Here is a 13,293-nt window from a genome sequence, read left to right on the forward strand (position 1 = left end):
TCGAACGTTCGCGCGATTCGCGCGCGGGTCGGCGTCGTGGAGTGGCGACGTCGCGCTCGTTATCCACGTCGACGTCAGCGCGTCATCGACGGCACTCTCAGCCTCGTCGCGCGCTCGCTCGCGTCGAAAACTCGCGCGAAACTCGCGCACGTTCGTCTACGCGCGCACACGATGTCTCAGTCCGTTTCCATGACGCAGCGCGCCGCCGCGGCGCCGCGACGGGTCGCGATGCGAACGCAGCGCGGCGGCGCGGTCGCGAGAAGTTCTCGCGCCGTCGTTCGCGCGGGGCGCTTCGAAACCGAGCGCACGTACATCATGATCAAGTGCGTGCGCGACGCGCGACGCGATGCGACGCGAAGGCGACGGTGAGGCGCGCGGGAGGGGCGCGGGAGCGGCTTCAGGGTTCCAGGGTTACGCGCCGCCGCGAGGCGCGCCGCGACGGCGAAGGACGGAACGCGAGACTGACGACGCGCGACGTTGATTCATTTAACGCGAAACGATAGGCCCGATGGCGTGCAACGCGGTCACGTCGGTGAGATCATCTCGCGATTCGAAAAGAAAGGGATGGTGATGAAGGCGCTGAAGACGTACCAGTGCCCGAAAGCCGTCGCGGAGGAACACTACCAAGACTTGTCGAGCAAGCCGTTCTTTGGCGATTTGGTCAACTACATTTGCTCCGGACCGGTGGTCGCGATGATTTGGGAAGGCCCGGGCGTGGTCAAGAGCGCGCGATTGTTGATTGGCGCGACGAACCCGCTCGAGTCGGCGCCGGGGACGATTCGCGGCGACTTGGCCGTCGAGGTCGGACGCAACGTCATTCACGGTTCCGATTCTGTGGAATCCGCCGAGCGCGAAATCGAGCTTTGGTTCGGCGATAAGGCTGGATGCGTGGACTGGCAACCGACCATCACGCCGTGGGTGCGCGAGTAAGCGGCGCGCTAGCCTCGTCTCGGGCAAAGCGATTTTTATTGTTAATACAGTGCAGTCATTCATTTCTTTGACCGAGTCAACGCGCGCGCGCGCGCGACGGCAGTGCGCCACGCGCGTGCGCGCGATATCGCCGATATCATGCGTGCGATGGCTGACGTCGACGGCGCGTGCGCGCGCCTCAAACGCGCCCTTCGACGCGCAAAGTTTCCGCGAAGCAGAGCGGGAACACGAATCGACACCGAGCTGAAGAGAGGGGATGGTAAAACTTTCGTCGCCATCCTTCGCCATGCGCTGTGCGCGCGCTCAAAGCCGGTGTCCAGGCGCGTTTACGATCGTGGGCACGATCTCGTGGGCGTCGAGTCGCCTTTACGATTCACCGAACGCGCGTTCAGGGCGACGATCGATGTGTTCGGGTACAAGCCAAAGTTGAGCGCGTCGCAATTCGCGTCCACGAACGGGTTCGCCGTGGTGAAGATGATGACGGTCATCGACGTTCTCGCGCACGTGGAGGCGATGGAAGTTAATATCGAACGGGAAGTCGCGCGCGAAGCGTCTCGACGACGCACGAGCGGAGGTCTCACCGGGTCGTTGCTCGACGCGGGGCCGCGCCGTCGCTCGGCGCTGGAGCCTCGCTTCGCGCGGGGCCGAGTCGAGGACGAGCGTGGTGTGGACGAGTCGAACGATGCGCACGCACACACGTTCTGCGACACCGACAACTGGGTGACACGCTTGGGCGATGAGTACGACGATGTCGTATACGAAGCGCCTATTCGCGGCGTCGTGTACACCAATCCCGGATACGTCGTTCATCGCCGCGCGCGATCGCCGCGCGAACCGGTATTCGATGCGTCCGTATCGATTGATTCCTTACGCGTTGAATTCGCTGAAGTTCTTGGTAGGCTGACACGCGTAGAAAACGAACTCACCGAGGTCGCCGCGAGGTGTTTGAAGTTGGAACGCCGCGAGGCGCAAACTCTGAAGAAGGTTGACCGCGCGCCGGCCGCTTCGCGAGACGCATCGCCTTCGATTCTATCGGACTCGGTTGAAATTCGCCAAGCCGACTCACCGTCGAAGGAATCTACCGAAGAGTTCATCGCGCGGTATCTTAGAAAGTTGCGCGACGTCGTGCGAGAAGAAGAGACTCGCTTTGATTGCTGAATTGCTAAAACAAATTGTTTGAATGTCGTCGCTGCCGCTAATGCGCTAATCAGATGTCGCCGTCGTCGTCGACGCAGATTTCTCGCTGCGTCTAAAGTACATCACCATTGCCGCGAACGCGGCCACCGTGATCGCGCCCGCGAGCGCCGGTCGCTTGCGATAAAGTTGCGCCGCGCGCTCGCCGAATCCTCTCGTCGTCGGCTCCGTCGTTGGATCCGTCTGCACCATGCGCGCGCACACCTCACGCTCGCCCTCGTGCACCGCATTCATGCGTCGACGCACGCGCACGAACGCCTCGCGAATCGCTCGATCTTTGCTCAACTCCAGGGCGTCGCGAAGCGAAGTCAACGCCTCCTCGTCCCGCCCTTGCTGCTCGAGCGCCATCGCCTTGCGGTACATGGCTTTCACCGCCGTCGCGTCGAGATCCAAAGCCGCCTCTGCGTGTAGGATCGCTTCGGAGTGTCGTTGTAACTTCGACAAGCACGTCGCCGAGTTCACGTGACACTTCACCGCCAGCGCCAAGGCGTCCTTCGCGCCGGCTCGCGCCGTCGACATGATGGTTCGCCTCAACGCCGTCGCCGCGTCCTCGTACCTCCGCAACGCCCTGGCGTAGCCATTTTCTTCTTCACCTCGAGCGAACAACGCGTTCGCTTCCTCCTTCTTCCGTTCACAATACCTCAAAACCTCCTCGACGCTCGCATCAACGCTCGGTTTTTCCTCTCGCGTCACCGAAAGCAGCTCGACTTCCCACTCGACGTACACGTTTCGCGGCGCCGGCGAAAACGGTTCGCTCGCGAACGGCGCCCCTCCGCTCGGCACGACGATTCCCACGCGTTCGCCCACGCGCATCGTCGTCACCGCCGCCTCCACGCCCGCGCACGGCACGAAATTCACCGGCGCCGCGTCGTCCACTCTGAAAGTCAGAACCTCTCGCGGTCTCGCCGCGTCTCGAGACGTCTCGTCCCGCACGATCGCGTCGTCCTCCACCCTTCGCGCGCGCCAGCCGTAGTGCGCGATCGTGACGACGTCGTCCGCGCGCGGCGCGCTCGCGTCGTCGCGCGTCGCGTCGTCGTCGTCGTCGTCGTCGCGCGTCGCGAGCGAGATTTTCGAGGCGTCGTCGTCGCGCATCGAGCGCACGCGCACGCGCGCGCCCGGAGGTAGGCGCGGACCGACGCGCACGACGCGCGCGTCGACGCGATCGTCGCGAGCGGTCATCGCGTCGCGATTCGACGCGCGTTCGCGTGTGACCGCCGCGCGCGAACCGTCTCGTCGTCTCGTCCCTCGGACTCGCGTTCGCGGGCTTCTACGTTACAACGCTGAAACGAACGCGAACGACGAGCATCGCGCGCATCATCGGAAACGACGTCGCGTGTTTCCACGCTTGCGTCGTCGCTTCGTCACGGTCGCGGATCCCGTCGTTCGACGTCGCCGCCGCCGCGACTACTTCCTTCGCTACTTCACCGCTTCGCGTCTACTTCATGTACTTTCGCACCCCCGGGGTTTGTTTCGATTTCTCCCACCCGTATTTCATCGCGTTCGCCGCGGCTTGCTTCAGATACGCCGTGTTCGCGATCGCCTCGTACGCGTCGGCGCCGTCGCGGCCGCGCGTCAGCGCCACCGTCTCGTGTTCTTTCCCAACCTTGAACCCGAGCTGTCGCGACGCCGCGCGCGCGGGCGCGTCGTACTGCGGGAATCCGTACTGCGTCGCGGCGCCGTCAGTCATCGCTCGCGTCGATCGTTTCGCGTCGTCGCCGTTACCTTGTAAATCACCCTCGACAGCTTCCCCGCTCTGAACAGCGCGAGGTCCTCGCGCGCGGCGATCGGACTCTTCACGCGTCACGCGATCTGATCGTTCGTCTTGCGACCGGAACCGAACGCGCGCGGGACGACGGCGCGACGACGCGCGGTCGGGGCGGCGAATCCGAGGGCGAGCGGACGCGCGGCCATCGCGCGAGGCGACGAGTGCGGGCGGCCGGCGACGAACGCGCGGCGGACGCGCGGCGGACGCGCGACGCGACGCGACGCGACGCGAATCGCACGACGATCGCTAAAATTACTCGAATCGCACTACACACCGCCGCACCGCCTACATCATGTTTTGACGTCTAAAATCGAGCGCGCGCAACTGGTAGGCGTTGCCGGTTTTGTCGCCGAATCCCTTTTGCAAGTGCGACCGACGCCGCTTGCCCGCCTTCTCCCTCCGGCGGTTCGCCGCTTCTTCGGATAACGCCAACGCGGTGTCACCGCTCAAGCCGGGAGCGATGCGGCTGAAGCGCGCGCCGCCGAGGGCGCAGAAGGCGAGACCGAATTGCAAGCCCCAAAAACCCAACTTGAAGTATTCCTCGCTGCAACGCGCGAGGTTGGGGTCACCGGTGTAGCTGGGAGGGGCGAATTCACTCATGTCGTTCGCGCGTTCGTGCGCGTTCGAGCGTTCGAGCGCGCGCGTCGACGTGTGCGGTCGAACTTCTAACGAAGTCGAGGGTTTGAGCGCGCGCACGACGCGACGCGCGCTAGAATGTCGCGCTCGATGCGCGCTGCCTACTGGTTTTACTGGAGCTAATGATGCTAAGAATAAGAAGTCGACGCGCGCGCTCGTCGCGCTCGACGCTAATTGTGGGTCAACATGTCCGCCGTCATATATCCAGCGTCGCCGAGACATCGCAGCGAAACGCCGCCGTCGCCGCGGACCTCGACCCGAGTGATCGAACCGTTGTACAGACCGATGCGCAACCACGCGTCCGGTGGAAGCTGAAGCGCGCGCAAAACGGAGTACCGAATGACGTTACCGTGACAGACGACGATTTCGTGCTCTGGCGGCGGCGGCTTCGTCGCCGCCGACGACGGCGACGGCGCTCGGTGGAACGTCTCGCGAAATCCAGCCTCGATTCGCGGAGCGTCCGTGACGTGCACGTGCTCAGCTTGCCTCCAAGTGTCCGGTTCTGGACGCACGGGCGCGCCCTCGCGAATCAATTCGCTCGATTTACGCGTCGCGTTCGGAAACGCCTCTGCTGCTATGATATCCGCCGTCTCCTTCGCCCTCACCATCGTACTGTGCGTCATCTTCACCGACGCCGTCGACGGAATGAGTTCCTTCAATCGTCGCGCCGTGAAGCTCGCTTGTTTACGACCCAAATCCGTGAGTTTGCGCTCGCCGTCCGCCGCGGCGTCGGTTTCGGGCGTCTCCTCCGTCGCCTGGCCGTGTCGCACGAGCCAATACACTTTCGTCGGCGCCGCGGACGCCGCGACGGAGTCACTTGGAGTTGGATCACCACCGCTCGAACGCCCGTCCCAGTTCCAGTCCCAGGACGTGCGCGCGCGCGCGTCCACGATGATTTTTCGTTTCGACAACCGCGCGGCTTCCGCAGCCGCGACCGACGGCTCGGCGCGCGCGTGCGGCGAGACGGCGACGCCTTGGACGCCTAAACCGGCGCACACGGACGCGAACGCGATCGAGGCGAGACCGCGCGCGCGCGCGCTCGTCATGGGCTCGTACGAGCGTCGACGAGTGCGGGCGGTGAAAAATTCAGAAAAATTCAACGTCGTGATATTAAAGGTTAAAGGTACAGGCGCGGCCGGACGCACGGGCTAAAGACTAGGACTAACTGTCTTCAAACTTTTCCACGGATGCTGTCCTCTTGGCGTGCGCCAACTCCAGTACGACGTGGGAGACGCCCGAGACGCTCAAGTCTTCGTCGATGACTTGCGGGAGGAACTTTTCTCCGAGCAAGTCCATGAGTGCGCGGTTATCGGGGTCGGTGTTGTGCACGCGGATGGTTTTCCCGACGTCCGCGTATCGCACGTACAGTGAATTCAGCGCGGCGAGGGAGGAGTAATCCTTGATCTTGCACTTGTCCATGTAAATCACGACGTCTCGTGGATCCGGTCCCATGCGGAACGAGTTTGTAAACTCGCGATCGGTGCCAAAGAAAAGCTCCCCGTAAACTTCGTACGCCACGCGCGTTGTGCCTTTTTCGCATCCAAATATTTCTTCTTCGCGACGAATGACTCGCAAAGACCCAGTGGAGTTGTCCCACGCGTAGAATAAGCACGCGACGACGACCCCGACGCCGACTGCGATGGCCAAGTTGGTTCGCTCGGTGACGACGGTGACTAAGATGATGATGGCGGAATCTTTCCAGCGAATGCGATCGTTCGTATCGAACCAGAACTTGCGTAGACGACGACCGGCGTAATCTTCGCGCGTGCCATCCTCCTTGCGCCCAATAATCAATCCCTTAAGATCGCCGGACATGAGCGGCAAGCACGTCCAGTCAAAGGTGTAAATGACAATCATGAACAAAACTCCCGTCAACGCGGCGAGAGGGATAAGCTCGATCACCTTGGATGCGGCGACGATGAAAATCAAGAACATAATCGAGGCAAAAGCAGTAGATAAGCGTCCGACGCCGCCAGATTTGACGTTGATCTGCGATTGCCCAATCATGGCGTCGCCGCCCATCGCCTTGAACATGCCAGACATCGTGTTCGCAATGCCTTGCGCGATGCACTCTTGCGTGAATCTACCGGTGGCATCCGAGGTGTCGTCCAAAATTTCGTCAACGCACTGAAGCGTGAGCACGGACTCGATCAAACCCACCGCGGCGAGGGAAAACGTGATCCCGAACACGTGCGCAAAGGACTTGCCTGTGAGGTTCACGTTAGGCGTGTGGTACAAGGGAAAGTCAACCTTCACCGGTGCGGCATCACTCACGACAGGGGTGTCCGCGTGAATCAAAGGACGATTAATAGCATGTTCCAAGAGCAAGCACCAAAGAATGGCGACGAGAGATGACGGAAGAATCTTGGTGTACTTTGGCAAGAAGTGCACGATGGCCATCGAGGTAAAGACGTAAAACAACATGAGCCAAGTTGTTCCTTCATCGAGCGTGCGCCACACCAATGAATCCTCATAGCCACCGTGGATGTCGGCGTTTTTGTTTGCCGAGAACTCGGCGAGCGTGATGGTGCCGCTGGAGTCGGTGTCGACCTGCGTCTGCAAGGCGGCGACGTACGCGTTCAAGTCGCTCGTCGACAAATCCGGAAGTTCGACGGCGTAAACCGTCGTCACCTCCGCCGTGCTGATGAGCCCATCACGATTGCTGTCGAAAACATTAAACGCAGCTTGCCAGTCTTTCTCCTTGAACACCTCCAACTGAGCCTTGAAGATGATGATGGCCAAGCCGTTGACGAAACCCGTCATGACGGTTTGCGGAATCAGCCGCATGAGTCGTCCAGCCTGCACGATGCCGAGGACGATCTGTAACACCCCGCACAAGATCATAATCATGAACAACCACTCTAAGCGCGCTGCGTTGGCCTGATGTCGCAAGCTCTTGCACCCAGCCGCGGCCCCTGTGCACGACGCGATTTCCCCCCACTCCAGCAGCTTCGCCTGCGGCAGCAAACCGTCCGGTTCCATGATCCTCACCGCCACCACCGCCATCGCTCCCGCGGCGCCGCTCACCATCCCAGGTCGTCCACCGATCAAAGCGGTGATGATGCCCATGAAAAACGTCGCGTACAACCCCACGACCGGGTCCACGAGCGCGACGAAGGAAAACGCCACCGACTCGGGCACCTGCGCCACAGCCACCGTGAGCCCGCTCAGGATTTCGCTCTTAAATTTCAACGGCTCGGCGCGATAGTACTCGTACGACTCTCTGAAGTATTTCGGTCCGCTCAGGAACGTGTCCGAGAACCCGATGCGGTGCGTGAGCTTTTGCATTCCATTCATGGCGGCGACTTTCTCGGCGAGCGCTTTCTCGTGCGCCGCGTCCTCAAGCGCTTGCTTGGACGGCACGTGGTGCAGAGCATCACCGTCGGGCGTCATGACGTCGCAATCCTCGCGAAATGTCGCGTTCGCGGCGTTCGACGCGCGGGATAGTGCCGGGGACAAGATGCAGAGTGTTTTGGATAGCCGACGCGCGCGCCGTCGCTCGTCGCGAAACGCGCGGCGCGGACGGAGCGCAGCGCGGACGCGCGGGACGCGGAACGAAGAAACGGAGCGGACGCACGTCTCGAGTTTTCAGTTTTCGCGCCCTCACCGGCGCGCGTTTTAAAATTTCAACCTTCTACCGTTCGGAGCGAGCTAAACTCCCATCCGGACCGAGACGCGTAGACGCGTCGTCGTCGTCGTCGTCGTCGCGAACGAGCGAGCGAACGAGCAAACGCGCGACGAACGGTTTACGTCCCATCTCGAGTGTTTCACGTCAACCACCGTCCGAGCGGTCGTTTACGCGGCGCACTTCACGCGACCCGCCTTGTTGATGGCGGAGATGCGAGCGAGCGCGGCTTTCTACGAATCGAACGCGTTTCGCGCACCCGTCAGTCATCGGATTCCGTCGCCGTCGCGCGCGCGCACCGCCTCCATCGTCGCGCGCGTCCATCCCGCGCGAACGTCCTGTCCCGCGTGTTACGCGTGTCACGCGCGTTACGCGTCGCGTCCTCCTCGAAAACCCTAAACGATCGCACCTCCAAGTCCGGTCGCGCCTTCGCCGCGATCTTCACCTCGCCCGCCTGCGACTTGAACGACCCGCACAATTTCTTCCCATCGCACGTCGCCGCCGGCTTCCCCTTCCCGCCGTCGTGCTCGCGAATATCGATCGTCTTCGCGTTCGCCAGCCCGCTCGCGCGGAACGACACCTCCGCGGTCACGTTGCCCGGTTCCGCGCTGAATCGCGCGCCGTGTCCGCTCGTCGACGCGCGCGTGAACGCGTTGTGTTTCTTCGTCACCTGCCACAGGAAGTCATCGCTCGCGGGGACGTGGGAGATCATCGCGTTCGCGCGTTCGCGTCGCGGAGAGACGGCGCGCGGCATCGGCGCGCGGGCGACGACGCGCTGGACCCTAATCACACTCGCGCGCGGCGCCGGACCTCGCGTCGTTTCGCGAGACGCGTCGATCGACGCGACGCGACGCCCGCGACGCGACTTCCGCGCGCGACTTCCGAGCGAATTTTCGCGATGGCGATCGATAAATTGATGATGATCTCGGGCGCGGGCACGGTGCGCGACGACGCGAACGCGCGAACGCGCGAACGCGCAAATTTGCAAATTCGCGATTTCATCGCGACGGCGGTGCTGACGCGACGTCGTCCGCGACGCGCGCGACGACTGACGACGCGCGGGCGCGCGCGCGATAGCTGTCCTACGGCGTGCAGATGAAATTCATGCCCAAAGTGGCGAGTAAGATGTACTGGAAAGAGGTGCGCGCGACGGCGCGCGCGAACGCGAACGCGAACGACCGCGATCGATCGTTCGACTGACGGTTGGGCGTCGCGCCGCAGGGCGAACGAAACAACATCGACACCGTGCAGAGCGGATGGTTGGGCACCGTGCTCTTGGGCTCGGGCGCGCTGCAAGTCATGTCCGCGCTGGACGGCGAGTGCACGAAGAACCAAATGGGCGGCGCCGCGCTCGCGTGGGCGGTGACGCTTCCGGAATACGTCGCGCAGCGCGACGACTTCAAGGGACCGATGCTCTACGCGAACACGGCGATGGCCACCGCGCTGACCGCGGTGCTCGTCAAGTCGTACTTGGATAAGCGGGACAAGTGATCGCGATGACGACGTCCGCGCGCGGGTCGAGTCGTCGACGGCGCGAAATCAGACCGCGACGAACGCGTTCGATCCCAAAGCGTCTCGCGAGTCTACAATAAAAGTTTACTTTACGTTTGTCGCACCTCGACACGTCGACGCGACGCGACGCGACGCGACGCGACGCGACGCGCGGATCATGGGATGCGCGAGCAGTAAGTCGTCGTCGCTGACGCTCGCGCGCGCGCGCTACGCGAGTTTACCCGGACCGGAACAAAAAACAATCGTGGGCGCGCTCGAGCGCGCGGCGACGAGTGATGCGGACGCCGCGAGGCTGTGCGCGGCGTTGGCGAACGTCGAGTGCGAACGCGCGGTCGACGTGTTTCAGCGCAGCGCGCTGGCGCACGAGACGTCGACGTCGGGGACTTTGGAACCGGTGCGGTGCGATTGCGAGATCGTCCCGGGGAGCGACGACGCCGAGCGGTGGCGTCGACGCGGATTGGAGTGCGTGAAGCGAGGGAAGCTCGCGGTGGTGCTCCTGGCGGGAGGTCAAGGGACGAGATTAGGAAGCGCGAATCCAAAAGGGATGTACGACATCGGGCTGCCGAGCAAGAAAACGCTGTTTGAACTGCAGGGCGAACGGTTGGCCAAGCTCGGCGCGCTCGCGGGCGCGCGAGCGCCGACGTGGTACGTGATGACTTCGCCGTTTACGCACGACGCGACGGTGGCGTTTTTTAAGTCGCGCGATTACTTTGGTTTAAATGCTCGAGACGTGGTGTTCTTCAAGCAAGGCACGCTGCCGTGCTTCACCGAAGATGGGGAAATCATATTGAAATCTTTCGGCGAAGTCTCCGAGGCGCCCGACGGCAACGGCGGTATTTACGCCGCGATGGCGCGCGAAGGCGTCATCGCGGACATGCGGAAGCGGAAGATCGAACACGTGTACGCGTACTGTGTGGATAACGCCCTGGTGCAAGTCGGCGATCCAACTTTTGTGGGGTGCTGCGTCGAGCGCGAATGCGAGGCGGGCGCCAAGGTGATCGCCAAGGCGTACCCGACGGAGCCCGTGGGCGTGTTCGCGTGTCGCAAAAACGAAGCCACCGGGGCGAAGGAGTATCACGTCGTCGAATACAGCGAGATTCCCGAATCTTTGGCCACGGCGAAGGACAAGAAAACGGGCGAGCTTAAATTCAACGCCGCCAACATCGCGTTGCATTATTTCTCATTTGACTTTTTGTCGAGGTGCTGCTTGGACATCGCGCTCCCGCACCACGTCGCGCGCAAAAAGATCCCGTACTTGGACGTGAACACGGGAAAAACTATCGAACCATCGTCGCCGAACGGCATCAAGCTCGAGGCTTTCATCTTCGACACGTACAAGTACGCGAAATCCGTGTGCGTCGTCCGCGGCGACCGCGCGCTCGATTTCGCCCCCGTGAAGAACGCCGAGGGCGCGGGCAAGGATTCCCCCGACACCGCCCGCGAGGCGATATTATCCCTCCACGCGCGTTGGATTTTACAAGCCGGCGGCGTCATCGTCGACGAAAACGACGTCCCCGTCCCCACCGACCGCGCTCGGTGCGAAGTCTCTCCCGCCGTCTCCTACGCCGGCGAGTCCCTCGCGTCTCGCCTTCGCGTTCGCGTCGGCGGCGTCGTCCGATGATGACGCTCTGCCCCACCCCTCGTCGCGGTCCGTTGAATCTCTAATATTTTCGCCTTAAATTTTAGAGTTCGTTGGCGTCCCTCGCCTCTCTCCCGCTCGTCCGTCTCTCGCGCGCGTCCCGCGTCCCGCCCGCCCGCGCCCGCAGACGCAGACGCGCGGCGACCTCGAGTTCGCCGGCGATTCGTTCGGCGCGAACGAGCTGGCGTGGAGCGAGCGACGCGCGTGTGCGTCGAGTGTAGCTAATCACACACACCGCGTCGCGCCGCATCGCGCGGGGCGGTGGTCGTCGAGCGTCTCGACGACGCGCCGGGCATCGATCGACGCCGCGCCGCTCGGATTCGGATTCGAATTCGGACTCGCGTCGCGCGCTCGACGCGCGGCGCGCGACCGGCGAGCGATCGGGCATGACGTCATCGATGCCCGCGCCGCCCGAGACGCCGAGGGACTGCCCGCTGTGCTGCAACGAGATGGACGCGACGGATCGAAGGTTTCGGCCGTGCCGCTGCGGGTACCAGATCTGCGCGTGGTGCTGGCATCAATTGATGGAATTGGCGTCCAAAGACGACGCCAAGGGGCGGTGCCCGGCGTGCAGGACGGAATACGACGAGGACGCCATCTCGTTCGACGCGGTGCCGGAGGAGGAGCTGGCGGCGAACGCGCAAAGGGCGAAGAAGCGAGAGGGTAAGGCGGGCGCGGCGAACGCGAACGCGAACGGAACGAACGGAATCAAGGCGGGGAGCGGGACGGGAGCGAACGCGGCGCAGTCGCAGTCGAGGAAACACTTGCAAAACGTGCGAGTGATACAGCGTAATTTAGTCTACGTCGTGGGGTTGAGCGCGAGGTGTTGCAAGGAGGAAGTGTTGAGGAAGAATGACTTCTTCGGCAAGTACGGGAAAATCCTTAAACTGCAAGTGTCGGTGAATCGAAACGGGAGTTCGTCGTACGCGGGGAGGAACGCGGATGACACCGGGAGCGCGTACGTGACGTTTTACGAAGAAAACGACGCGATGCAGTGCATTCAACACATTGACGGGACGCCGCTCGACGGGAGGATTTTACGCGCGTGCTTCGGGACGACAAAGTATTGCAACGCGTTTCTGAAGTATCAGCCGTGCAACAATCCGGATTGCCTGTACTTGCACGACATAGGACGAGATAACGATTCATTCACCAAGGAAGAGATGCTCGCGCACTACGGCACCAAGCACCAAAGTTTTCAAGAGGCGACGAGGGTCGCGTCCGAGAGCGGGGGGTCGACGCTGGAACGCGTGTCCAGCTTGAGTTCAATTCCGGTGCCACTGCCGACTGGAGCCGCGCGCGTGCCCCAGCCGAGAGTGGCGCCGCCCGCGCCGCCGGCGGGACCTCCGCCACCGAGCGCTATCGGCGTCGGAGTACCGGTGGCGAGCGCTTGGCCGAGTTTGGGAAGCAGCAAGGCGCCGCCGCCGGCGCCACCGCCGGCGCCACCGCCGTCCGCCACCGCGAGCGCGGCGACGGCGTCCGCGGCGCCAAAGGTGGCATCTATTCCCGCGCCGCGCGTCCCCGCGCCGCGCACGGGCGGCGTGTGCCCTGTGCGTCCGATGGCGTCCGCCGCTGGGGGATGGGGACAGGCGAACCAGTCTCTCGGCGTGTTCGGCGGCCCGTCCGTGGCGTCGCAAGCGAGCGCGTCGAACCCGAGCGGTGGTGCGTCGAACTCGAACTCAACCACCGCGGCGCCGAAGACGAAGAACGGCTTCGCGTTACCGCAGCCGCGTAAAGTCGCGGGCGCGTCCTCCGGGGTGCGTGGGCCGTCGCCAAAGACGGCTTCGCAGAGCGACGGCGACGCGGGCTCGGAAGCGGCGAGACCGGCGGGCGACGGGGCGGCAGGGGACTCTTTTCCGGACGCGTTATTTACGGATGCGTTCAATTCGAGCCTAGACTTTGATCCGAGTGCGGTGCTTCGCAAGCACACAGGGGCGTCGGCGGCGCCGACGTCTCCGGCGGAGCAGCCGAGAGCGTCGAGATTTGGCTTCG

At 63.1% G+C, this 13,293-nt stretch overlaps 10 protein-coding genes and 1 pseudogene across 10 annotated transcripts, besides 1 other annotated feature; 5 read left to right on the forward strand and 6 right to left on the reverse strand.

Moving 5' to 3' along the window:
* Positions 1-315: 315 nt before the first annotated feature.
* Positions 316-930, forward strand: OSTLU_26635 (predicted protein; the record flags this gene model as incomplete). Its single annotated transcript, XM_001420344.1, has 2 exons — positions 316-323; positions 504-930. The coding sequence occupies 2 exons, from the start codon at positions 316-318 to the stop codon at positions 928-930; spliced, it is 435 nt and encodes a 144-aa protein (XP_001420381.1).
* Positions 931-1,077: 147 nt separating this feature from the next.
* OSTLU_26636 (predicted protein) lies at positions 1,078-2,088 on the forward strand (the record flags this gene model as incomplete). The annotated part of the gene is made up of 1 exon (XM_001420345.1): positions 1,078-2,088. One exon carries the CDS (start codon positions 1,078-1,080, stop codon positions 2,086-2,088), a length of 1,011 nt encoding a protein of 336 aa, XP_001420382.1.
* Positions 2,089-2,133: 45 nt separating this feature from the next.
* On the reverse strand, positions 2,134-2,937 carry TPR3a (TRP-containing protein; the record flags this gene model as incomplete). The annotated part of the gene is made up of 1 exon (XM_001420510.1): positions 2,134-2,937. One exon carries the CDS (start codon positions 2,935-2,937, stop codon positions 2,134-2,136), a length of 804 nt encoding a protein of 267 aa, XP_001420547.1.
* Positions 2,938-3,559: 622 nt separating this feature from the next.
* Positions 3,560-3,811, reverse strand: OSTLU_26638 (predicted protein; the record flags this gene model as incomplete). The annotated part of the gene is made up of 1 exon (XM_001420511.1): positions 3,560-3,811. One exon carries the CDS (start codon positions 3,809-3,811, stop codon positions 3,560-3,562), a length of 252 nt encoding a protein of 83 aa, XP_001420548.1.
* A 363-nt stretch (positions 3,812-4,174) lies between these two features.
* Positions 4,175-4,489, reverse strand: OSTLU_26639 (predicted protein; the record flags this gene model as incomplete). The annotated part of the gene is made up of 1 exon (XM_001420512.1): positions 4,175-4,489. One exon carries the CDS (start codon positions 4,487-4,489, stop codon positions 4,175-4,177), a length of 315 nt encoding a protein of 104 aa, XP_001420549.1.
* A 206-nt stretch (positions 4,490-4,695) lies between these two features.
* On the reverse strand, positions 4,696-5,571 carry OSTLU_17454 (predicted protein; the record flags this gene model as incomplete). The annotated part of the gene is made up of 1 exon (XM_001420513.1): positions 4,696-5,571. The coding sequence occupies one exon, from the start codon at positions 5,569-5,571 to the stop codon at positions 4,696-4,698; it is 876 nt and encodes a 291-aa protein (XP_001420550.1).
* Positions 5,572-5,806: 235 nt separating this feature from the next.
* On the reverse strand, positions 5,807-7,741 carry SUT2 (annotated as a pseudogene; the record flags this gene model as incomplete).
* Positions 5,807-7,741: a sequence feature.
* A 579-nt stretch (positions 7,742-8,320) lies between these two features.
* Positions 8,321-8,862, reverse strand: RPL28 (Ribosomal protein L28, component of cytosolic 80S ribosome and 60S large subunit; the record flags this gene model as incomplete). Its single annotated transcript, XM_001420514.1, has 2 exons — positions 8,321-8,383; positions 8,560-8,862. 2 exons carry the CDS (start codon positions 8,860-8,862, stop codon positions 8,321-8,323), a joined length of 366 nt encoding a protein of 121 aa, XP_001420551.1.
* A 186-nt stretch (positions 8,863-9,048) lies between these two features.
* OSTLU_26643 (predicted protein) lies at positions 9,049-9,641 on the forward strand (the record flags this gene model as incomplete). The annotated part of the gene is made up of 3 exons (XM_001420346.1): positions 9,049-9,090; positions 9,228-9,290; positions 9,372-9,641. The coding sequence occupies 3 exons, from the start codon at positions 9,049-9,051 to the stop codon at positions 9,639-9,641; spliced, it is 375 nt and encodes a 124-aa protein (XP_001420383.1).
* Positions 9,642-9,819: 178 nt separating this feature from the next.
* OSTLU_26644 (predicted protein) lies at positions 9,820-11,283 on the forward strand (the record flags this gene model as incomplete). The annotated part of the gene is made up of 1 exon (XM_001420347.1): positions 9,820-11,283. One exon carries the CDS (start codon positions 9,820-9,822, stop codon positions 11,281-11,283), a length of 1,464 nt encoding a protein of 487 aa, XP_001420384.1.
* Positions 11,284-11,825: 542 nt separating this feature from the next.
* Positions 11,826-12,467, forward strand: OSTLU_43913 (predicted protein; the record flags this gene model as incomplete). Its single annotated transcript, XM_001420348.1, has 1 exon — positions 11,826-12,467. A coding segment is annotated over one exon (642 nt), but the record flags the coding sequence as incomplete, so codon positions are not given.
* Positions 12,468-13,293: the final 826 nt, after the last annotated feature.

Source organism: Ostreococcus lucimarinus, chromosome 11 (assembly GCF_000092065.1).
Source record: "Ostreococcus lucimarinus CCE9901 chromosome 11, complete sequence".
NCBI lineage: Eukaryota > Viridiplantae > Chlorophyta > Mamiellophyceae > Mamiellales > Bathycoccaceae > Ostreococcus > Ostreococcus sp. 'lucimarinus'.